The sequence below is a fragment of the Hypanus sabinus genome, chromosome 6 (genome assembly GCF_030144855.1).
Source record: "Hypanus sabinus isolate sHypSab1 chromosome 6, sHypSab1.hap1, whole genome shotgun sequence".
Classification (NCBI taxonomy): domain Eukaryota; kingdom Metazoa; phylum Chordata; class Chondrichthyes; order Myliobatiformes; family Dasyatidae; genus Hypanus; species Hypanus sabinus.
Window position 1 is genome coordinate 156201402 of NC_082711.1, and position 25073 is coordinate 156226474.

The 25073-nt window shown below is 43.3% G+C and overlaps 1 protein-coding gene across 1 annotated transcript in view; it reads left to right on the plus strand.

The window, feature by feature from the left end:
- pitpnm3 (PITPNM family member 3) overlaps nucleotides 1-25073 on the plus strand; it is a 451795-nt gene that overhangs the window by 304695 nt on the left and 122027 nt on the right. The window contains exons 9-10 of the mRNA XM_059973272.1: nucleotides 3705-3877; nucleotides 7868-8038. Of these exons, the coding sequence (XP_059829255.1) occupies nucleotides 3705-3877; nucleotides 7868-8038 (344 nt within the window). The remainder of the gene's footprint in view (nucleotides 1-3704; nucleotides 3878-7867; nucleotides 8039-25073) is intronic.

Genomic DNA, 25073 nt, shown 5'->3' on the forward strand with positions numbered 1-25073 from the left:
AGTAGAGAGGTAAACATGCTGAGACATTCAGATATTGTCCCAAACAAAGCCTGCCAACGGTCCTTAATTTTTTGTTTACTCACAGTGGCCTTGACACTGGGCTAGTTCTGGTGAACCCACTCTTCAAAGCACCATGGGTCACAAGAGCAGGGAGTATGCACTCGCCTCTATCAACAGCATCTCTTTATGAGGTCATAGTTAACTAATTGAAATTAACCTCTACAACTTATGTTCGCAGTATTATTCATTTATATATTTTGTATTTACATAGTTTGTCTTGTTTGTCAATCTTTGTGTGTAGATTTTCCTTTGATTCCATTGTATTTTTTGTTCTACTGTGAATGCCTACAAGAAAATGAATCTCAAGGTAGTATTGTATATGGTGACATATGTGTATGTTGATAATAAATTTTATTTTGAACTTTTAAATTTTATTTTGGACACCAGTAGCACCAAGCCGTTCCCCTTCTGGAATCCTAGCAGGGGCTTGTGTATCTTTGTATATTTAGTCTCACCAGATGGATCACCACCACTGGGTTCCAGTGAGGGAAGGAACAAGCATCATCAGCAGCCTCCACTCCTGTGTTACTAGTCTTGTCTGGGGTGAACTACGCTGCGCTCCGTGACGGTACTTCTTAGAAGTCCAGATGTCACCTGGATTTGGGTGTATTTGGGTTGTCCTCCAAGAACTGTGGCAAGCATTCACTAAGCCAGTTCCTGAAGTGTACCATTGCCAGCATCTGCAGATATTCTCTTGTTTGTGTTTCTCTTATTACACCAAATTATTTTGGCACAAGAGATCTTAAGGCATGTAGTTAGTTCACATAATTCTGTACAGTCGAACATAAGAAAATATAAATTAGGCATAAGAGTAGACCAACTTGTTTTCTCCAGACTGTGCTGTCATTCAATATGGTCATAGGTGATATGATTGTAACTTCACCTCTGCACTCCATTCACTCCCCATAACCTTTCACTCCCCTCCTTATCTAGAAACTACTTCTGTCTTAAAAAATAGATTCAAAGACTCTGCTTCCATCAAACCTTGATGAAAACAGCTGCAAACACTCATGTCCCTGAGAGAGAAATGTCTGCCTCATCTGTCTTAAATGGAGGCCTCTATTATAAACAGTGACCTTTGATTCTTTTAGGCTTCAGTCAAGTTTCACTCACTCATCTAATCCCAAGCCAATATAAGCCTTTAAATCCTGATGAAGGGTCTCAGCTGGAAACATTGGCTGTTAGTTTCTCTCCATTGATGCTGCTTGACTTACTGAGTTCCTCTGGATTTCCAGCATGTGTAGGATCTAACACAAGGAAATCTGCAGATGCTGGAAAGTCAAACAACACATACAAAATGCTAGTGGAACACAGCAGGCCAGGCAGCATCTATAGGGAGAAGCACTGTCGACGTTTCAGGCCGAGACCCTTTGTCAGGACTAAATGAAAGGAAGGATACTATGAGATTTGAAAGTAGGAGGGGGAGGGGGAAATGCAAAATGATAGGAGAAGACCGGGGGGGGGGGGGGGGTGGGATGAAGCTAAGAGCTGGAAAGGTGATTGGCAAAAGTGATACAGAGCTGGAGAAGGGAAAGGATCATGGGATGGGAAGCCTAGGGAGAAAGAAAGGGGGAGGGGAGCACCAGAGGGAGATGGAGGACAGGCCAAATGATGGGCAGAGAGAGAGAAAAAAACAAACTAAATATGTCAGGGATGGGGTAAGAAGGGGAGGAGGGACATTAACGGAAGTTAGAGAAGTCAGTGTTCATACCATCAGGTTGGAGGCTACCCAGCTGGGAAATAAGGTGTTGTTCCTCCAGCCTGAGTGTGGCTTCATCTTGACAGTAGAGGAGGCCATGGATAGACATATCAGAATGGGATTGGCATGTGGAATTAAAATGTGTGGCCACTGGGAGATCCTGCTTTCTCTGGCGGACAGAGCATAAGTGTTCAGCGAAACGATCTCCCAGTCTGCGTTGGGTCTCACCAATATATAAAAGGCCACACTGGGAGCACCGGACACATAATACCACACCAGCCGACTGGGAGACTGGGATGCATACTGGGAGACTGTTTCGCTGAACACCTATGCTCTGTTCGCCAGAGAAAGCAGGATCTCCCAGTGGCCACACATTTTAATTCCACGTCCCATTCCCATTCTGATATGTCTATCCATGGCCTCCTCTACTGTCAAGATGAAGCCACACTCAGGTTGGAGAAACAACACCTTATGTACTGGCTGGGTAGCCTCCAACCTGATGGCATGAACATTGACTTCTCTAACTTCTGTTAATGCCCCTTCTCCCCTTCTTACCCCATCCCTGAAATATTTAGTTGTTTGTTTTTTTCTCTCTCTCTACCTGTTCTCCATCTCCCTCTGGTGCTCCCCTCCCATCTTTCTTTCTCCCTAGGCCTCCCGTCCCATGATCCTTTCCCTTCTCCAGCTCTATATCACTTTTGCCAATCTCCTTTCCAGCTCTTAGCTTCATCCCACCCCCTCCAGTCTTCTCCTATCATTTTGCATTTCCCCCACTCCCTCATACTTGCAAATCTCTTACTATCTTTCCTTTCAGTTAGTCCTGACGAAGGGTCTCGGCCCGAAACATCGACAGCGCTTCTCCTTATAGATGCTGCCTGGCCTGCTGTGTTCCACCAGCATTTTGTGTGTGTTGATGTGCAGGATCTCATGTGTTTCCGATATAAACTCAACCAACCTTTCCTCCTAAGACAACAGTCTCATTCCACATATTTTTCTAGTAAAGGTTCTTTGAATTTCTTCCTTCCTTAAATAAAGAAACCAATACTGGATGTGATTTCAGCAATACTGTATAAATGAAGCATAACCTTCCTACTTTTGTGTTCAGTTCTTCTTGTTATAAACAATCACATTCTATTATCTTTTCTAGTTACTTCCTCTGTCGACATGTTAGTAGCAGCAGCATATTGGACTGAGTATACCTAAGAAACCATGCTACAAAAACACAGAATATTTTCATTGAAAAAATGGGGAGAGATGCCAGTTTGAAACAGAAGCAGTGGGCCCACACGTCGTGCTGGTTTGTGCGAATCTGCCAGCTTGTGTTCTGATTTTGACGATTGCACAACTGTGTACAAGTCATTATCCTCTCTAAACCTCTCCAGCTGAGCATCGTAAACCAGTGGAAAGTAAATGTTACCGCTTCAGCAGTATACTTTCTGTTGTAATCGTGCCTGTTGTCTTCTGTTCCGCGCTGTAACTCTATAGAGTTACACCCTGCTCCCCAGCCAGCCCCACTGCCTAGCAACCCAGCTATTTAACCCTAGCTTAATAACAGGACAATTTATAATGACCAATTAATCTACTACCTGGTATATCTTTGGAATGTGGGAGGAAACCAGAGCACCCAGAGGAAACCTAGAGATGACATCAGAATTGAACTCCAAACAACAACACCCTGAGCTGTAAAGGCATCACTACAATCTCGTGGTGCTCTCCAAATCATATTATATCAGTACTGCTTTGTTTTATATGAAACCCATTGCTAGTTTGTTTCTGTGATCTGAACTTTCCTTGGGACAACTTAACATAGAGTTAAACTGCAAAAATATGCAAATTTCAATACGTGCAAAGAAATGCAGTTACCAGATCAAAATCAGTCGGCTTTTATTTCAACTGTTTCCCTTAAGACAATGGCATTTATTTAAATAATTTATTTTCAATACAGAATTCACTCCAGTGCGTTAAACGATGACCCTGATTTACAGAGGATGAACAGCACCAATATATTGGATGGAACCACAGTTCGATTTGACTTTGATGTCTCTGACTTCTTTCTCTTTGGTTCCCCGCTGGCCTTGGTTTTGGCGATGAGGTGGACGGTTCTCCCTTCGGTTGAAGGTAAGATCTTTTCAACCATGGAACATCCGGTAGTTTCTCATTCAGAGAGAAGCACATGTAAACTAGAAGTTGCACCATAGTTGTCAGCATGAAGCTCTGGTTATGAGACTGCAATGAACAAAATTATTCAAATAATTTCTATTTCACTCAATTGATGTTGCCATTGATTTTCCTATTCCCACCTAATTTGCATTTCCAAGGTAAAAGATTTGGATATCTGTATCCGTTTATCTGGTTCGATTGTTTGTTGTGTGGTACATCATATGATGTGGGTGATCATGGTCTTCCCCTGACCATGATTGTTCTTGGCAATTTTTCTTACCGAAGTGGGCTGCCATTGCTTTCTTCTGGCCAGTATCAATGCTCTTCAAGCGTCTTCCTGGCTGGTGCCAGTGGTTGCATAACCAGGACTTGTGATATGCACCAGCTGCTCATTCAACCATTCACCGCCTGCTCCTGCGGCTTCATATGACCGTGATTGGAGGGTTGGGAGGCGCTAAGCAGGTGCTACACCTTGCCCAAGGATGACCTACAGGGTAGCAGAGGGAAGGAGTGCCTTACACCTCCTTAGGTAGAAACGCATCTCCACCTTGCCACACAGTTTACCTCATAATTATTCAAAAACAGATCAGGTTTTATGGAATCTGTGTCCACAAATGCATTACCTTCTTTTTAAAGATTGGACAATTATTTAGCTCCAGATCCTCGGCTGGATCATGCTGCTCATTAAATGGTAGAGTTGGCAAATGCAGTTCAGCTTTGCGCTTGGGCTTCCTGGCATGTGTATGTGAGTGATGGCAGAACACTGGAGTTCAAATGCTAGCACAAATCCATTGAACTTGGAGTGACAAAAGGTTGCCCACTCTCGTCTGCCTTGTTTGTACGTTGCTTTGAGGTCTCAGCTGAATCCACCAAGAATAACATGAGCAGGAGAGGGATGTTGATCTGAGGCAAAGGAAACACTTAGTTCAAAGCCAAACAGTGTACTGACGATACTGTCTTTAGGCCGAACTCACTTATCAGTCTGTAGATGGACCAGCACCTGACCAGATGGAATTGGCCAAGTCAGTTGTAACGAGAGTGAGGTGTGTTCTTTGGCAGCTTGACGATCCCTGACCAATCCCACACTCCCTTTGCCATCAGGTCCAACTAACTGAAGGTGCTGGGGATCTGATTCAGAGGAGCCTGAGCGTACGGCCAGAGTAAATAGCAATTGGTGAAGCAGCAATTGGGAGTGTGGGAAAGGCACTCTCTCATTGTGGTGGAAAGAACCTTATCATTTCGTGTGAGGTGTTCTTGATGTTGTTATACATGGCATGATTGTAGCCCACTTCTGTGCTATGCAGGTCAACTGAGCCATCTTCCACCTCATAAGGAGATCCAAAATAGATTGTGGAGATACAAAGCAACACACACAAAACACTGGAGTAACTCAGCAGGGCAGAAAGTATTTATGGAAAAGAGTGAACAGTCAACATTTTTGGTTAAGACCCTTCTTCAGGAATGAGAGAGAAGGAGGGAGATGCCTGAATTAAATGGGGGGGGGGATGGGAGAAGAAGCTGGCTGGAAGGTGATAGATGAAGCAGGGTGGGTGGGAAAGGTTGAGGGTTGGACAGGAAAGAATCTTATAGCAGGTGAGAGTGGGCAATAAAAGAAAGGGAAGGAGGCAGGGACCCAGGGGAAGTAATAGGCAAGTGAGAAGAAGGTAAATGGTTAGAGTGGAGAATAGACGGAGGTTGGAAATTTTATTCACCAGAAGGAGAAATCGATATTCATAACACCAGGTTGAAGGGCACCCAGACAGAATATCAGATGTTGCTCCTCCACCCTGAGGGTGGCCTCATCATGACACAAGGAGGGGCCATGGACCAACATGTAGGAATGTGAATGGGAGTTGGAATTAAAATGTTTTGCCACTGGGAAGTCCCACTTGTGGCAGTTGATACAGAGGTGCACAAGTCTGAATGTAGGTCTTCTGAAATGACTAGTTGAGAAACATATCCAATATAGCCTCCTGATATTGTCCACCTTTGTGTGTAGCAATGTTTAGAGCCTTTATACACAAACATCAAGTATTATTGCATACTGAGATTCTATGTTTCCTTATTGCTACAATAAATAGGTTTGGCCTTGTTCCTGTGGAAGGTTCCATTCAGTTGAATCATGCCATCCCCATTTTGGAAAAGTTTCTGCAGTAAAACATCTTAGTTCACAAATTAGTCAGGCATAGAATGTTCTGAAGGCTGAGTGGGAGAAAGAATCAGTGAATCCCATCGGATGGTTTTCTGAAGAGATTGTCAAGTCATTTGGCGAAATGCCTCATTACCAGAACTTTTAAACAAGTGCCATGATGTTGCTTAGCTGTCTGAAAAAGAGGGGCCCTCCCATCATATCCTTCATGCAGAGCCAGAATCACAATCTCACTGCACATTATGGATTGTGGACTAAATGGTTACCAAGCAGGTCCAGAAAGGAATGCTATGGTCTTCATCAGTCTTCCCAAAATTGATTTGTTTTCCAGTACAAGAATGTATCTGTCATCAAGTACTGTCAGCTGGGATGTCCCTGAGTGTAGGAGTACATACTGAGGGATGCAATGAAGCTTGCCACAATGGTTTTTATTAGTGTGGACCACAGTCTAGAGCCCTGCCACCACTAACACCGAGGGGCTATGCCCAGTGTAACAATCTCCCAATCAATTCACTGATACAGTGAGGAGCAACACCTCATATTCCTCTAACCTGATGGCATTAATATTGATTTCTTTAACTTCTGGTAATTTCTCCCCTCCTCCCCCTTACCTCTTATTTCACTCCCCATTCTGGTTCCCCTCTCACCCCTTCCATTCTCCAGACCAGCCCATCACCTCCTTCTGATACTCCTCCTCTTTCCCTTTCCTCTACAGACTACTGTCTTATCCTATCAGAAACCTTCTTCTTCAGCCCCTTTATCTCTTTCACCTATCACTTCCCAGCTTCTTACTTCATCCCCTGCCCTATCATTTGGTCTCACCCATCACCTGCCACCTTGTACTCCTTCCTCTCCTTTCGCCTGCTTATTCTGGCTCCTTCCTCTGTCCCTTCTGGCCCAAAATGTCCACTGCTTATTTTTCACCACAGAGGCTACATGATTTGCTGGGTTCCTCCAGAATTTTGTGTGTGTTGCTCACTGACCCAGAGGTTGGAAGAGAAACATTATTGATGGTGACCCTTTGAAAATTAATCAATTGATTAAAAATGACATGACCCAATTATAGCACAATATATTTCTAAGAATTAAATATATATTTGGAAAAATAAAATGCCAGTATATCTGTCTTTCTGCTCCCCAACAATGCGTTTCATTGAGCCTAGGGCAGGAGTTCCCAAACCTTTTTTATGTTATGGACCTCTACAATTAACTGAGGAGTTCAAGGACCCTAGGATGGGAACCCCTGTTCTAGGGGGAGTTTGCCTCGTAGTTATAACTGGTTGATGTAAAGCTAGGCGACTGAATTTGGAATGAATGAAACAGTAAGGGCTGGTAAGCATTTTCTTTTACGTCATCCTAATGTTTGTTATTAACATCTTGAACTTAAATGTGCTTAAAGTAAGAATACTATTTTTTAAATTTTTATTGTCTAATTCCTTTTGATCTCTCATTATCCACACCCTTGATCATCAGTTCATTTGCTGATGATGAGAGTGGAGAGGGGGAAGTGATGAATTTGACCTGTTACTGCTGATAAGGGCTTATGTTAATATATAGGACTGTTCTCATTTGTTGTATCTACTTCCTTCAATGTTATTTTCTATTTTCAATTGTAGTATCATTTGTGACTGTGTTAGCTCCATTAAAATCATTAACCTTACTTTATTCTTGAATGTCATTGTGTGCAAGTGTGTGTGTGTACATGCAGACTGCCAGGAAACATTTTGCAGGTTCACCAACACTGAAGATTAAACTTCCAGATGCTTCTGTTCTTCATGGCTCTCTCTTTCTTCTTCCAGTGGCTCAGCTGCGGCCTGCTTGCACCCAGGTATACAGCCTCTTCCATTCCGCTGATCCCTCTGCCTGTCGCCTGGAGCCACTGTTGGAGAAAAGGTTCCATCTCTTGCCTCCAGTCTCTGTTCCAAGGTATCAGAGATACCCGCTGGGCGACGGGAATTCCACTCTCCTGGGTAAGTTCCTCTGTGTATGCTGTGGAGGGTGCACAGAGAAGAGGTGGGCAAGGACAGAGGGCATAAGATTAGGATGAGGAGGAAGAGGTTTAGAGGTTATTTGATGAAGATTCTTTTTTCCATCCAGAGGGTGCTTGCAATCTGGAACAGACTGCCTATGTGAGTGGGGGAGGTAGGTACCCTCTCAATAATTCAGAAGCATCTGGACGAGCACTTAAATCATTAAGTGCTCATCCAGAGCCAAATGCTGGGAAATGGCATTTGTATAGGGATCTCCTTGATGACCAGCATACATGTGGTGGGCTGAAGGGCCTGTTTCTGGGCTCCAAGACAATATACAAGACCATTCAGAACATATTTCTTACTGTCCTGTTTACAACTGGCAACGTTTGAAGAAAACAATATATTTATTTGCTTTGGAACGGAGCATCATGCATGCAGAATAGTATTTCAATTTATAATAACCAAAAATATAAATTTTGTTAATCTCATAATTGATTTAATGCCAGTTTAAATAGACTCAGTTAACTTTAATCTCTGGGTTGTATATATTTAAAATCCGGAGCACACCTGTCAAGTGTTAGCTTTAACCAGTCTCCAGAGACCGCATTTTAGCGGTACATACAAGACGCTGCAAGGGTTTGGCAGGGTTTTTTTTGCCTGTTCTCATGTAACAATGGATTTTGTTCCAGTAATACGGTGTGTTTTCTGAATTCCTCAAGGCAAAATGACTTTCCTGTGGAAAATAACAATGTCTGGAGCAGCCTGAGGGCGAAAGGCTAAGATAAAGCAATGCTTTCATGACATAAAATGGAGAAGGTTCTGAATGCCTTTCAGTTTTGAGTCTGTTTTTAGTTATGTGGGAGTAGTGGTTATTTTATTGTTGGAGAGTGATACAGTACAGAAGTAGGTGATTTTTTAAAATTTATTTTATTTATTGAAATACAGTTTGGAACAAGCGCTTCTGGCCCTTTGAGCCTCACTGCCTAGCAACCTCTCAAGTTACCCCTGGCCTAATCCTGGGACAATTTATAATGACCAATTAACCTACCAAACAGTGTGTCTTTGGAGGTGGAACACAGAGGAATCCACGTTGTCACATGCAAAGTCCTTACAGGCAGCGATGGGAATTGAACCCTGGTCGCTGGTACTGTAAAGCTTTGTGCTAACCACTTGATGCACCATCAATAACTCTCTCTGAGACGTGAAGGCGAGATATCGGCTTTTATTGACTGGAAAAAAGAACAAGCAGTAGTTGACCACCACTCATCCTGGAGACTGAGGGCCGGGCTCAGGCCTCGATCGCCTTTATACCGGGGTCTGTGGGAGGAGCCACAGGAGCAGTCAGCAGGGGGCGTGTCCAGACAGGTATATGTAGTTCACCACATTCACCCCCCCCCCCCCTTTGTTTTAAAAGAGAGTCCCCATGGGGCGAAGTTTCTTACAAGTATATTTACAGGTTAAGTCTATCAGGTGGTCGAATCTGTCGCAGCGTTCTACGTAGCACCGGCTGTGATTGCACAGGTGCCGGTGGTGGTGATTGCACTGGAGACGGAGGTTGTGCTGGTTCCGGCCTAACTGGAGGTGTCAGCCCACTAGGCGTCAGTGATCCCTCATGCCTGGTATATGCACGTACGAGACGCCCGGTATAGGAGTGTCATGAGGAGTCTGTGTAGGGCTCGGTGTGCGTGGTGTCATCTCAGGTACAGGGTTCATAGTTACCATGGAGTGTTCGGGGTAGTGGTCTGCTGCTCCTGCGGGTGCCAGGTCGCGGACAGAGACCGTGTCCTCCCACCCATCAGGTAAGACCACATAGGCATACTGGGGGTTCGCATGTAGAAGGTGAACCCTCTCGACCAGCGGGGAGTATTTATTGCTCCTCACATGTTTCCGGAGCAACACTGGCCCTGGGGACGTCAGCCAAGCTGGTAGGGTGGTCCCAGTGGCAGACTTCCTGGGAAAAGAGAATAGGCGCTCGTGAGGGGTGGCATTGGTGGATGTACATAACAGGGAGCGGATAGAGTGGAGTGCCTCAGGAAGGACCTCCTGCCATCGAGAGACTGGCAACCCTTTTAACTTAAGGGCTAAAAGTGTGGCCTTCCACACAGTGGCATTCTCCCCCTCCACCTGTCCATTACCCCAGGGATTATAGCTCGTGATCCGACTAGTAGCAATGCCCCTAGCCAGCAGGTACTGGTGCAGCTCTTCACTCATAAAGGAGGACCCTCTATCACTGTGGATATAGCAGGGATATCAGAACAGAGTGAAGAGCTAGCGCAGGGCTTTTATGACGGACGTGGTAGTGGTGTCGGGGCAGGGGATGGCAAAGGGGAACTGCAAGTACTCATTGATAATATTGAGAAAGTAGGCATTGCGGTTGGTGGAGGGAAGGGAGCCCTTAAAGTTAACACTCAGTCGCTCAAAGGGGTGGGTGGCCTTGATAAGTTGCGCCTTTTCAGGACGGTAGAAGTGCGGTTTGCACTCAGCGCAGACTTGGCAGTCCCTGGTCATCGTCCTGATGTCCTCCAGGGAGTACGGCAGGTTCCGGGCTTTCACGAAATGGTAAAATCCATTTGCCCCCGGGTGGCAAAGATGCGCATGGAGGGCGTATAGCTGGTCAAGCTGTGTGCTGGCACATGCTCCCCGGGATAGGGCATCAGGGGGCTCATTGAGCCTTCCAGGCCGATACAGGATATCATAGTTGTAGGTGGACAGTTCTATTCTCCACTGCAAAATTTTATCATTTTTGATTTTGCCCCGCTGTTGGTTGCTGAAAATGAACGCAACTGAGCGCTAGTCGGTCAGCAAGGTGAACCTTTTGCCAGCAAGATAGTGCCTCCAGTGCCTAATAGCTTCCACTATGGCCTGGGCTTCTTTCTCCACTGCGGAGTGCCGAATTTCAGTTCCTTGAAGGGTATGAGAAAAGAATGCTACTGGTCTGCCTGCCTGATTGAGGGTAGCAGCAAGCGCGAAATCGGAGGTGTCACTCTCTACTTGGAAGGGAATGGTCTCGTCCACCGCATGCATCGTTGCTTTGGCAAAGTCCCCTTTAATGCAGCTGAAGGCCGCGTAGGCCTCGGCAGAGAGGGGAAATATGGTAGACTTGACCAGGGGGTGGGCCTTGTCTGCGTAATGGGGGACCCATTGGGTGTAATAGGAAAAGAAGCCCAGGCACCGTCTGAGGGCGTTGAGGGTGGTGGGAAGAGGCAGTTCTAACAGGGGATGCATACAGTTGGGATCAGGGCCAAAGAACCCATTTTCCACGACGTATCCAAGGATAGCGAGTCGGGTGCTTCCAAACACACACTTGTCCCTGTTATAAGTAAGGTTCAGGGCTTTGGCCACTTGGAAAAATCGTTGGAGGTTGGCGTTGTGATCTGGCCAGTCGTGACCACCGATGGTGATGTTATCCAGATAGGGAAATGTGGCCTTCAGTTGGCACTGGTCCACCATCCGGTCCATTTCCCTCTGGAAGACCGAGACACCATTTGTGACACCGAGTGGGATGCGCAGGAAGTGATAGAGCCTGCCGCCTGCCTCAAAGGTGGTGTACGGGCGGTCTTCTGGGTGGATGGGGAGCTGGTGATAAGCGGATTTCAGATCTATTGTCGAGTACAACTTGTACTGAGCTATCTGGTTGACCATAGGGGGTACGCGTCAAGCTGCATGAACCTATTGATGGTTTGACTATAGTCCACGACCATCCTATTTTTCTGCCCGGTCCGAACAACAACCACCTGGGTCCTCCAAGGACTTGTGCTTGGCTCAATGATCCCCTCCCTGAGCAGCCACTGCACCTCTGACTGAATGAAGGCCCTGTCCCCCGCGCTGTACCTCCTGCTTTTAGTTGCCACAGGCTTACAGTCAGGGGTCAGGTTGGCGAACAACGGTGGGGGGAGGGATCTTGAGGGTGGAGAGGCTGCAAGTGGTGTCAGTAGCGCAGCTGTCGGCATGGTGCTGGGTGGGACGTGTGGTTCAGTGTGTGTGTGTGGTCAGTAGAGGGGTATATGGCAAAGTCCCACAAAACTGAGGATTCCTGACAGTGAGTGGTGGGAGGGGCCCGTCATATGCCATAGTCACACTTTCGCGGTGGCTCTGGAAGTCAAGCGCCAATAGCACAGGTGCGCACAGTTGAGGCATGACCAGTAGCGCAAAGTTCCGATATTCTGTGCCCTGCACCACCAATGTCGCTACACAACCCACTCGGATGTCTGTGGAATAGGACCCAGAAGCCAAGGTGACCCTCTGGCTTACCGGCCGTGTCATGAGTCTGCAGCGTTGCACTGTGTCCGGGTGAATAAAACTCTCAGTGCTGCCCGTGTCAAACAGGCAGCTAGTCCTGTGCCCCTCCAACAGGATGTCCATCATTGATCTTGCAAGCTGGTGTGGGGCGCTTTGGTCAAAGGTTACGGAGGCCAGAGTTGAACTGCTGTCTTGGTGCCCGGTAAGCACCGGTGGGTGGGGGGCGGGGCATGATGGCACCGACAAAGATGGCCGCCCCCATCCAGGCATGCAAGATGGTGGCCCCCATGCCTCACACGCAGTGCTGCCTGACCCCGCTCGTGGTCTAGACTTACAGACCTTGGCGAAATGGCCCTTCTTCCCGCAGCTGGAGCAGGTCGTTTCTCGGGCCGGGCAGCGTTTTCGGGGGTGCTTTTCGAGTCCGCAGAAGTAATACTGCACGGGCTTGCGACTGGCAGCAGCTGTGGTTGGGTTCGGGGAGTTTGTGGAATCGCGACTGGCAGCGGTGTTGGCGAATTCGCTCGCGGGAACCGGCAGCAGCGGGGTCTGCAGTGTCCATTGAACTGGTGGGGGATCACGCGGCTGGACAGCATCAGCGTTGTGCAGAGCAGCCTGCAGCGTGTCGGCCGTCTCGATCGCCGAGCGTAAGGTAAGATCGGCATTTTCCAGCAGCTGCTGGCGCACGTACACTGACCTGATCCCCGTAACGAAGGCGTCTCGTATGAGGAGCTCCGCATGCTGTTCCGTCGTGAGAGTTTTGCAGTCACAAGTTCGCACGAGTGTCTGTAGGGCTCGGAGAAACTCGGTGCTCGACTCTCCAGGCCACTGTCGCCGCATAGTTAAGCGATGTCTTGCGTAGACGGTGTTCACCGGCTGCAGGTAATGCCTTTTCAGGGCATCCAGTGCCCCTTGGTAGTTCGACAGGTCTCTGATAAGTGAGTAAAATTTCGGGGTGACCCTTGAGAGGAGAATTCTGTGCATAACAGCGGGTTCAGTTGCACTAACCTCCTCCAAGTATGATTGGAAGCATGCAAGCCAGAGTTCAAAGGCAAGAGCTGCTTCAGGGGCTTGGGGGTCCCAATCCAATTTTTCCGGATGTAAAATGCTTTCCCTGTTATAAAACTTCCAGTCAACAAAATTGATGCACCATCAATAACTCTCTGAGACGTGAGGCGAGATATCGGCTTTTATTGACTGGAAGAAAGAACAAGCAGTAGTTGACCACCATCCTACATCCTGGAGACTGAGGGCCGGGCTCAGGCCTCAATCGCCTTTATACCGGGGTCAGTGGAAAGAGCCACAGGAGCAGTCAGCAGGGGGTCTGTCCAGACAGGTATATGTAGTTCACCACACCACTATGTTACCTTGATGCCCTATTCTACCCACCAGGTCCATGCTGACCTTTTTACTCATCCACACTCATCCTATTTATCTGCATTAGGTCCATATCCTCCTATGCCTTGCATCTTGCAGTACCAGTGTGGATCCATGATACTTATCCAATTAGTGAAGCTTCAACAGGAGTATTTTTTCCAGATTTAATGGCATTTAGATACGAAAGATGACTTTTTTTTCAACCTTTCTTTCAAACTTAAATCTCTGTGAGCTGCTGTTGCTACAAGAAATGGAATTGAGGTTTAGCTTTCTCATCCTTTTATTCAACCTCTTTCAACCCATAAATAACCCTTGCTTTCATAGTACAGGGGACAAGAAATTAGTCCTCAGCTGAATATCCTGGAAGTGTGATGTAGTGACTTGTCATTGAGCATTTTAAATTAGCTTCCATGGACTTTCATTTTCAGGACTGGAGTTAAAATCAAGTATCATATAACACAGGGAAAGAATTGCTACCCGGATTAACTGGTACGTGCTACTTTGCCTTCAAGATTTAAAGATGAACTTTATTTGTCACACGTATATCGAAGCATACAGTAAAATGCATTGTTAATGTCAAATCAAAGCAACTGGGCAGACTGTTGTATGTTGATATAAGTTGCAATCAGAGGCTCACTTTCCATTCATTCTCTCTCCTCTTACTTCTGGAAAAAGTCTTACTTGTGTGGAATTCCTGAGAATAATTAGCTGGACCAAAGTTTCTCCAACCTTGAAGTAGGGATCTGTCCCCTTACAGGGTTTGCAGCATATAAATCTGACCTGTGGAGATGTTGAGAACAGTGATGACCTCACAGTTTAGCCAAATGTCAAATATGTCAAGATAATTTGAATACGACTGAATTTAGAGCATTAAAGAGAATTATTCAAACTATTCAACATTTATATTTAAAAAATTCAGTGTTTCAACCCAAAATTTTGTTAATTCCTTTCCTCACACAAATGCCGGACAACCCACCCAATTGCTTGTTGCTCTGCATCCAACATCTGCTGCCTCTTGTGTATCTTTTAAAATGTTCAAATGAAGATGCTTTAATTAAAAAAGTTAAATTAAAAACATACCTCACAGTCATTGCATTTAAATGAATGAAGGCACATTTCCTTTGCCAGGGCCAATGATTTGGGGCAGGTATCCCACTGGGAGAGTAGTAAGAATTTGTCACACCTTTGCACTTTTGTGCTTTACTACACAATGAGTCTGGATATTGAAGTGAGGTCATAAATTACTTAGTGAACAGCTGCCATTCAATATGCGACTTCTGTCTTTATGGGTGTGCAAGAGCTATCAGCATTTCCCTGGAAAATCCGGGCACATGCCATTGTCAGTATGCAAGCACGGCGATTTTTAATTTCACCTCCAACATTGCCATGATATTCCACTTCAGATAAAGTAATTTTCTGCATAAAATACCTGGAACTGCTTTGAAGTGAGGGTAGCAGTGTGAGGTTGGAATGTGAGTAGTGTAATCATGAAGCGTGGGTTACTATGGTTATCATCCCAGTTTTGTTGGACTATCATAATAATGTACAATATTTATAAGTTTCATTCAGTTAGACAGTCATCCCAGCTTTCAGAATTGTTTCGGCAGTAAATGAATGCAGAAATGTATTTGAATTTCTTTCCTGTCTTTTCATGCATCTACATACACAGATGGATTAATTGCGTTTCTGTCTTTTGACCCAGTTAAGGCAAGGCATGGCATGCTTATTTGTATAGCACTTTTCAAACACGAGGCTTTACACAGAACAAGATATAAAAATCAAACATCAAATTTCAGGCAATATAAAAGTTAATGGGCTACTTAGTTATTTTGGAAGTTGGAAATGAATCTTTGATGCATATATGGTGGCCATAACTATAGACAATAGACAATAGGCGCAGAAGTAGACCATTCGGCCCCTTGAATGGTCTACTTCTATGAACTATGTCATTTCCATTCTCATACCTGTGTTGCTGCTAAGTTAGATGTAGTATGCGTACCAGAAGAGGAAAGGTTCTGTGGAATAACATCCACAGGGGTTGATATTTCTCTGCCATGTGATACAGTGGTCACTTTAAAACTAAGCTGTGTCTGTGTGGAACAGATGAGGGAAACTGGCGGATCCATGTATAAGGGTGGAATAGGTCCTCAATTTAGCGCTTGTCTGGATGATCAGGGTTCAGGGACAGAGTGTGAGTGATGGAGCAGTGAGTCAGGGTACGAGTGGAGATACCTGTCATTACATCAGATGATTGGGGCCTGGGGTCCACTGAGCATATCAGAGCCTGGGCCAGAGAATTGGAGCCATGAGGTGTAGTCTTATTACTATTGACAGTTCATTACACGTAATAACAACTCCATTATCAGTAAAAGATCTTATCATTCTTTATACCATCCCCCTAACTCATAATGGATTATCATTTCCACATGTCCCTATGAAAAAGGAAGTGGCCATTTGGCCCAATGAGTCTATATAAGCCCACAGAGCAATTCTATTCTTGAATTGTTTCCTGACAATTCTTCTCAGATTCCATCAAATACCTTTTCACTGGGGTCAATTTGCAATTAAACAACCAATCTACACATCCATTGGATGAGGGAGGGAATCAGAGCACCCAAAAGAAACCCACACGGTTACAGGGAGAACCTGCAAACTCCACACAAACAGTACTGGAGTCAGGATTGATCCTGAATCACCTGCATTTTGAGGCATATATCCCTGATCATGTCTGAGGATGTTTCAATGCTGAATGCCGTTGGTTTAAAATTTACTTTAGTACATTGTATGGCAATGTCCTCATTTGAAATTTTACCAAAAATGTCAAAAGACATATTGTTTTCTTTACTGATTTCACAACAACAACATATTGTTGAAAGGAATATCATTAGCAAACACTTCAAAGTGTTATCTATCTTAAAGTTTGCGGGTTTCTCTTATGTATATTTTGTACATAATGAGCAGTGTGAAAAAAAGACTGAACAAACATTCATCATGGGTCAAATAGCATCCGCAGAAAGAGAAATAGTCAAAGTTTCAGATAGTATTATAGGAATACGTTTTTCTCTCTATGTGAAAATACATCAGTCAGTACTGGGATCTGAAGTGTTAACTCCTTCTCCTCCTCCCACAAATGCCCCCTGACCTGATGAACTTTTCTGGCATTTTCTGTTTTTATTTCAGATTTTGAGCATCTGCAGTTTTTTTCAGTCTTCAACCTATCATCATGGTTGCCAGAGACACTGAAATTAGATCACATAACTGTAAAATCAAAATTAATCACATAAAACTAAGTAGGGCATGACAATTTTGAATTTAATAAAAGAAGACCCTCTTGTACGTCTTGTTGATTTATACGGCATTAACTTTTGAATATGAATGTAACATTTTTAGGAAGCCGAATAGAGAAGGAAGTAGCCAAAGATACATGTTGGTATATGCTTGTTAAGAATAGATTTGTGAGAGCTTCCAGTATTGGATTTGAACAGTGTATTTCTCAGTGGAAGCATAATAGGAATACTTTTTTCTCCCTATGTGAAATACATCAGTCAGTCTATGCCCATAGTATAGGTGACCTTAAGTTAGAAGTTACTCACCAATGTCAATATAAGTGTAATTGAAAACACTTAGATCATGCTGTGTTTCTGGAGTTGACATTTTGGATATTGTCGGACCAAATGTCAACTTGCCCCACCAGGGATGATCAATTTAGTGTTTCCTTTATCAGGTTTTAAAAGTGTTTTGCTTTGTTGAAAATACATAAAATAAAGAATTGGATTTTTATATTACCTTTCACAATGTTCCAAAGCACCTTTAAGTCAGTAAATTCTAGTCCTTGTTGTTCTTCTGTCCCCTGAGATTGAATAGGATTTGCTTCTGGGTTCCAAGGTAGCTAATTAAGCCAGTGTTGGTGTAAGAGTTTCTCTGAGTTTTAGCCACAAATAGGGTAAAAGGAGGTTGTTGATGCATGTTTGTGTGGTAGTACACATTATTTTCTTCCTAGCCAGGGTTTCTCTGAGTTCCTCTTGCATGGTGTCTCCTTCTCAATGCTATTTTGAATGCCCCTTCTCTACCTGACTGGTCATTGACCAGAGATTCTAAGAAGTCAGTGGGATGTTTCATTTCTTTAAGGAAGCTTTGAGAATCTCCTAGACATTGTTGTATACAAAAAACAAGGCAGTCAGTTTATACACAAGTTCTTGCAAACAGCAAGACAATATTGTTAAATAATCACAAAAGCAATAACTACGCCTTGAGAACTGGTCCATGGGACTTTCTGCAACCACCTCAGTTTAGGAGTTGGCAACTTTCATAATGAGAACTTTCCCAATTTTTGTAGCAAAGACTCAGGGCAGGGTTTCAATTTCATAACAGTCAGAGACGGGAGTGCAACCAACTGAAAATGAAATTGGAATCAGTGGTTGGCCCATTTGGAGAAGCTCATGATTTTTTGGTTGTTTCCTGGTTTCCAGAGGATGTAAATCCACTGCATAAATATACACAAAGCCCATATCAAATCACTGGGAAGAGCTGGAACAAGAAATGAATAATCAAATCTGAAATGGTCAGGAATCCAGTCGGGGTGCTCTGCTAAAGTTGGGTTCAAGTTAGTATTCAAGCAGAATAAATGAAGTTTTTTATGCACATTATTTAATAGTGAGATTTACTCATCTGGGAAATGAGAGCTACAAGAAGAGAATGCTTTTTCATAAATAACAATAAAGCTCAACAATAGATGAAGTCCAGAAGTATTCCTTCCCAGCAAAAGGGATGCAGTTTTGTTAAACCTATGTGATGTCTGTTTCTAAGGTAGGCAACCTCTGCATTCTTTCACTTCCAGTTCTTTTGGTTGACTCCATACAAGGTTTAAAGCTGCCAATCCATAGACATTGATCAGAATTTTAAAAGAAAATTGTGCATTCCAATGGCATCCCTCACAATGTCAGAGCATCTCATTACAGGCAACAAATGCTCTTGGAGTTTATGCAAAATGTAGCAGTGAGATCATGACCAGATGATCTGTTTTTGAGAATTGACTTCTCTGGGCCAGACATGGGGAGAACCTGCGTCACAGGAAACTGCTGATCCACAAACTAGGCTTTTTTAAACATCTCATCTGAAATTTGCTGGTGCTGACCATGCAGCGCTTCATCAAAACTGCAGAAGAATGTCAGACAAGGGTTTTCTTCTCAAGTCCATAGAGTGACAATTCAATCTACACCCATTTGACACAAAAAAGAGCCTTTGAAAGGCAGATCAATGTACCAAGTCAAAGGTACCTTGCTTATTTTAGCACCAACGTGTGTTCAAGCTTTTCACCTGGAGATTCTATTTATTGATTTTGCAATCTTTCACCTCATTTGCAAGATAATTCAAACAGGAATTCATTATAAATCTTGTGGAACATGGAGCCAGTTTCCTAGGTAACCATTTTTAATTCAGCATCGTCCATCTAAAGAATCATCCTCTGTGAAGTAATGGAAAAGCATGACAGAAGGAATTCAAAAATTTTTTTTCCCCTGCAAATTGGGTGTTGATTTACATCTTTCAATTCTCTATATTGAAGGAGAAGAGATTGAACTGCACCTGCCTTCCAATTTGTTGCTAACATTAATCATTTTTTCTATTACAATCATGCTTTTCCTTGGCAGCTCAAAATATCATGACATTGTAACATCATTTTTTGTCTGTGCTCTATCATCACTTTAGAATTATGAAGCTCAAAAGGAAATCTGATTAAATGGCAATCTCTGGCCCCACAAACTACAGTGTTAAGAGAGAGACTCATTTATATGTGCTGTAGTGTAGTCATTCAAAAGCATGAACTGGAAAACTTAGGCTTGAAAATATATTGTGAGTGTAACTCCAATTAGTAACCTCATTACCCTCTAAGAATTTTGAATTCTTCTCATATTTATTTATTTAGAGATACAGCATGGTAATAACTGGCCTGATGCTCCTGCTGTGCCCAATTGCATCCATGTAACTAATTAACCCTTTAACCCGTACGCTTTTGGAATGTGGGAGGGCACAGGAACACCGAAAGGAAACCCATGATGTCACAGGGAGAATGTACAAACTCCCTACAAGCACCAGCGGGAATTGAACTCATGTCGCTCATTAACGTACACTTACTTTATAACAAAGTAATTTAATAGGACTAGTGCTGCACTGTTTAACATTTTGACACATTTACTGCTGCCACGTTTGGCATGGAATCTGCTATTTGAAAGTAAACAGCACTCTTACTTCACCCAATTGCTTTCTGATAGTTCCCAGACCAGCTACATTTAAAGACTTAACATGAGGAAATCTGCAGATGCTGGAAATTCAAACAACAACACACACAAAATGCTGGTGGAACACAGCAGGGCAGGCAGCATCTATAAGGAGAAGCACTGTCAACGTTTCGGGCCAGCATGTATTCCACCAGCATTTTGTGTGTGATATTTAAAGACTTGTAAGCTTGGAACGTGCCTGTTGTTCTGCTGCCTGGTGCTAAGTTATTAATAGCTAATTATCAATTGTTCTAACTTTGAGTAAGTCTAGAAGTTGTTAACTGGTCAATGTTCAAGTTTTAAAACATTTGGTATGGTGAAATGGGAAAAATCTAAAGATAAAGCCTATTTTAAAGATTGGCTTTATTTGTCACGTACGTCAAAACATATGGTGAAATGCGTCATTTGTGTCAAACCAAATCAGTGAGGACTGGGCAGGTCAGCTCGCAAGTGTCATAGCATGCGCATAACTCATTAACGTCTTTAGAATGGGGGAGGAAACTAGGGAACCTGGAGCAAACCCACATCATCATGGGGAGAACATGCAAACACCTTATAGATTGTGGTGGAAATTGAGCCCTTACCTTATAACCAGTGCTATAACAAGTAGCACTAGCCTTTGCGCTACCATGCCATCCTGTAGATCTGTGGATGCCAAAAACAGAAGAAAAGGATACATTTTAAATTTTATTTAATGCTGTACAGATTTTATTTTTGAACCTTCCAATACGACAATTTGAGGAAAATAGTTGCCAATGGAGTTGCGATTTTTTGAATCATCTATTGAAAAAAGAATATTGGTATTCAAATTGTTCTCTGCTGAATAAAAGCGTACGTTATTAATTTACTCACTATGAGCCACAAGGGACTTATAACCAAGTGCTGAGAGTGAGAATGGCCTGAGTTAGCCCATTGGATTATCCTTACTCTAAACAGTTGGAAGTAAACTCAGATTTAGTTCAGCATTTCAAAAGATTGCCTCAGGGGTGCTGAGTGAATGACACCAGCCCTTTCTCAGTGAATCAAGCAAGAGCCCCGTCGGTCATGCGCAATGATAATTTGTTGGTTGCAAAATCAGAGTTAAGTTGTAAGCACAGTTGTTGCCATCTGATATGGTTTGTGGAACTGTCAGTGTAGTGTATATCGTTTGCCATGGTGGAGGATTCTAAAATTCATAAAGCAACGAGATTTCTACTCAGCTTACTTGAAGGCAGAATATTGGAATGCAGGACTCTTAGCAGTTTGAAGGAACAGAGGGGTCCTGGGGTATATGTGCATAGATCCCTCAATGTTGCCATGCAAGTTGGGAGGGTGGTTAATAAACTGCATTGTATGTTGGCCTTCAATAGTCAGGGGACTGAGTTCAAGACCCATGGAGTAATGATTAGATTATGAGGACACTCAGTCCTCATAATGTTGCAGCTCTGTAAACCTCTGGTTAGACCACATTGGAGTATTGTGTTCAGACCTGTTCATCTCATTTTAGAAAGGATGTGGAAGCTTTAGAGAAGGTACAGAATAGACTTACAAGGATGCTGCCTGGATTACAGAGCATGTGTTATAAGCCGAGGTGGAGTGAGCTAAGGCTTTTCTCTTTGGAAGAGAGGAGGATGAGAGGTGATGATAGAGGTGTATAAGATGATAGGAAGCATAGATAGAGTAGACACCCGGACTTTTTTTTCCCCCTAGGGCATCAATGGCTAATATGAGGAGACATAGTTTTAAGGTGGTGGAGGAAATTATCCTTCAAATGGACCACAACCTTGTCATAGTTTGCAGGCTTGCTTGCCTCAATTACCTAGAGAGCTATGTTGGTTGGAGCCAGTGCTTTATGCTTTGTCTCTTTGCATGGTCACCCATGCCAAACAGGTCAATGGGTAGAGAACAGACCAGTGGTCCACTGGTCCTCCAGGTTCGGGGGTCCATCTCTGGGCTAACAACCCTGACTGGTAAAACAAAATTGTTACAGGAACAGCAATGAAGAATCCTACATGTGAGCGTGACGGTATTCCGGAGTCGCCATCTGGATTTGCATGACAGACAAGAAAACCAAGAGAAAGCTATTAACATGATGAAGGAAGCTCTGAACACTGCCAGACATGGAGGACTTTGATTTCTGTCCTAAATGATAGTGGCGTAATGGGCAAAAGGAGGGAAGTATAGGGGTGATGTCTGAACTAGGTTTTTTTTACTCAGAGTTGTAAGTGAATGGAACACATGATGGTAGAAGCAGGTACATTAGGACAGTTAAAAGTATCTCAGGTAGGCACGTGGATGAAAGAAAAATGGAGAGATATTTGTGAGGGAAGGGTTAGATTGATCTTGGAACAGGTTAAAAGGTTGGCACAATGTCGTGGGCCGAAAAGCCTCTACTGTGTTGTACCGCTCTGTTCTCTGACATAAAGTATTAATCTCCTTACTTGAGACTAAATAACTTTGATCCTGAGAAGGCTAAATCGCAATTCCATTTCATGAAGCAATGGCAGCTGACAGAGATTTAAGGAATTAATGCCATTTTTGCTTGCTCTCCCAGGCCTCTCTTGACTGTTGCTTATAATTTGCGATAGTTTCCAACCTGAAAAGAAAATCACAGCACAGGAGGCAATGGAGCTTTTCATCGCCTCCATTTGGAGTGCAGATGCAAGCTGGCTCCACCTGCAATATTTCACATTTATGTCTCAGCTCTGGAATGCTCTTAACAAAAACTTGCTTGGAATCTATCACCATCTAAACTTCGCTCAAGCAAAAATTTTGCAGACTCAGAGAGATAAACCAAATGACTCAATGAGCAGAAACACAAGCGGAGCCATTTGAGCAACACACACAAAATACTGGAGGAACTCAGCAAGCAGGCAGCATCTATGGAAAAGAGTACAGTTGACGTTTTGGGCCGATGCATCAGGACTGAAAGAGGAAAAGATAAGGGCTGTGGTGGGTTTGTAAGTTATTCCGACAACCACCTCCTCCCCCCCACCCCCCATCACCATGGTCACTAAAATTACAGCTGCCCAAATATGAGCCATTCATAAGCTTGCTATTGTAAGAATAGTCTCATGGGATAATGTTTGTATTAAGACCCACTCCATCACTGGCCCAACCATGAATTGTTCCTCTCCCTGTTGACTACCTGACCAGTTCAACATTCCCTGTTGCTCCTTGCCTTCCCTATGCTCATCAGTTAGTTTTTGTCTGTTACTTATACCTTAATTTGTTTATTGATTGTTGCATTTGATTAGGATGGTTATTACATTCAATGTGTGTAATTGGACATTGCTGTGAGGTGGTATATGGTATGAAGTGTTTCCCAGGCAGTTAATCTGATCAACCATTCTAGCTAGCCATTCCCACCCCCTCCATCTATCACTCTGTCATTTCATTGCACTATAAACCCTTTAAAACCACATTTTAAAAAGCTGTTTACATTGTAAGTACATGTTGGTATTTAGTTATGAACATTTTATTCCTTATCCATTCTTCTAACTTAATTTTTCTATAATTCTTTAGTTTTTAATAACTGTTGAATGTTGCTTTTGTTGCATATCACACCAAAACACCACTGCAAATTCTTAGTAGATATAAATGTATATAGCAAATAAAGTTGATCCTTGATCCTTGTTTAGCCATAAGAGTTCCGAATGACAGGTCTGACCTGGCATACCAAATGACCTTCTTTAGTTTGTCTATCTCGTATCCTGGTCCTGCATTTTCTGGATTCCCTTGAAATTACTTTGATTTTCTTTGAGTCATTTACTAATGGAACATTTTTCAAATATTCTTCACGATCTTGTTTTCAATTTGATTTTGAAACAGAAAGACTGGCTTTATTTATTAGACAACAATGTTATGAATCAAAAAAAATTGCTGAGATCTTGGTGAATGTGCTTCCAGCCTCTGAAATGTGAATTACGTAACCTTTCAAAGACATTTCATTATACTGTTTTCATCCTTTACAACATATTTGTCCTGGGTTGTTTGGTATTCATTTCTAGTGACATTCAAGGTGAGCTATTTCGTCAAACAGCTTTAATCCTTGTATTGTTAAATATTACTTGGTGATTTTTCCCTGCGAGATATGTTGCTTAGTCTGAATTCACCTTTCCCTGTGTTTAGGAATTCAGAGCTCAGAGTAGGTTTTCCAAATTTACTTCCTGATTTGCTTCCAGTAGTTTTGGTGTTTTTTTTTTGATGAAGCGAAGTCCCTTGATGTAGCTGAATTGTTTTTGATTTTAAATAATTTGCCATTGGACTCCTACATCCTATCACCTACTTTTGATTTCCTCTAAATCTTATCCATAAGACATAAGAGCAGAACTCGGCCATTTGGCCCACCCAGGTCTGCTCCGCCATTCCATCATGACTGATTTAATATTCCTCTTAACCCCATTCTCCTGCCTTCTCCCTGTAACCTTTGATTCCCTTACTAATCAAACTATCAGCCGCTGCTTTAAATATACCCAATGACTTGGCCTTCACAGCCATCTGTGACAACGAATTCCACAGATTCGCCACCCTCTGGCTCAAGAAATTCCTCCTCATCCCTGTTCTAAAGGGACATCCTTCTATTCTGAGGCTGTACCCTCTGGCCCTAGACTCACCCATTTTCAGAAACATCCTTTCCACATTCACACTTTTATGTGGTAAGTTTCAATGAAATTCTTCCTCATTCTTCTCAACTCCACTGAGTACAGATGCAGAGCTAAGAAACACTCCTCACATGTTAACCCTTTCATTCCCACGAACCTTCTCTGGACCCTCTTCAATGGCAGCACATCCTATGTTCGATAAAGAACCTAAAATTGCTCACAATACTCCTGATGCACTCTGACCAATGTTTTCTAAAGCCTCAGCATTGCGTTCTTATATTCTAGCCCTTGCGTAATTAATGCTCAATCAGCTGTGAGGTTTTATGCAGCCCAGGAGAGAGGACTGCTTGTCTTACAGTGAATCTGTTTTCTTCATTGTTGACATGGTGGACATTGTATTGCTGGGGCTGATTCCAAACAATCTCAGCTCAACAACATGGGGAGTAATTGCAGGTCACACAATCCAGGTTGAGTTAAGTTCAGTGAGTCAGCAGACAAGGGAAGGGCAATAAATGTCGGGATCCCGAAGATGAGTATTAGGAAAAAATAACCTGACAGATG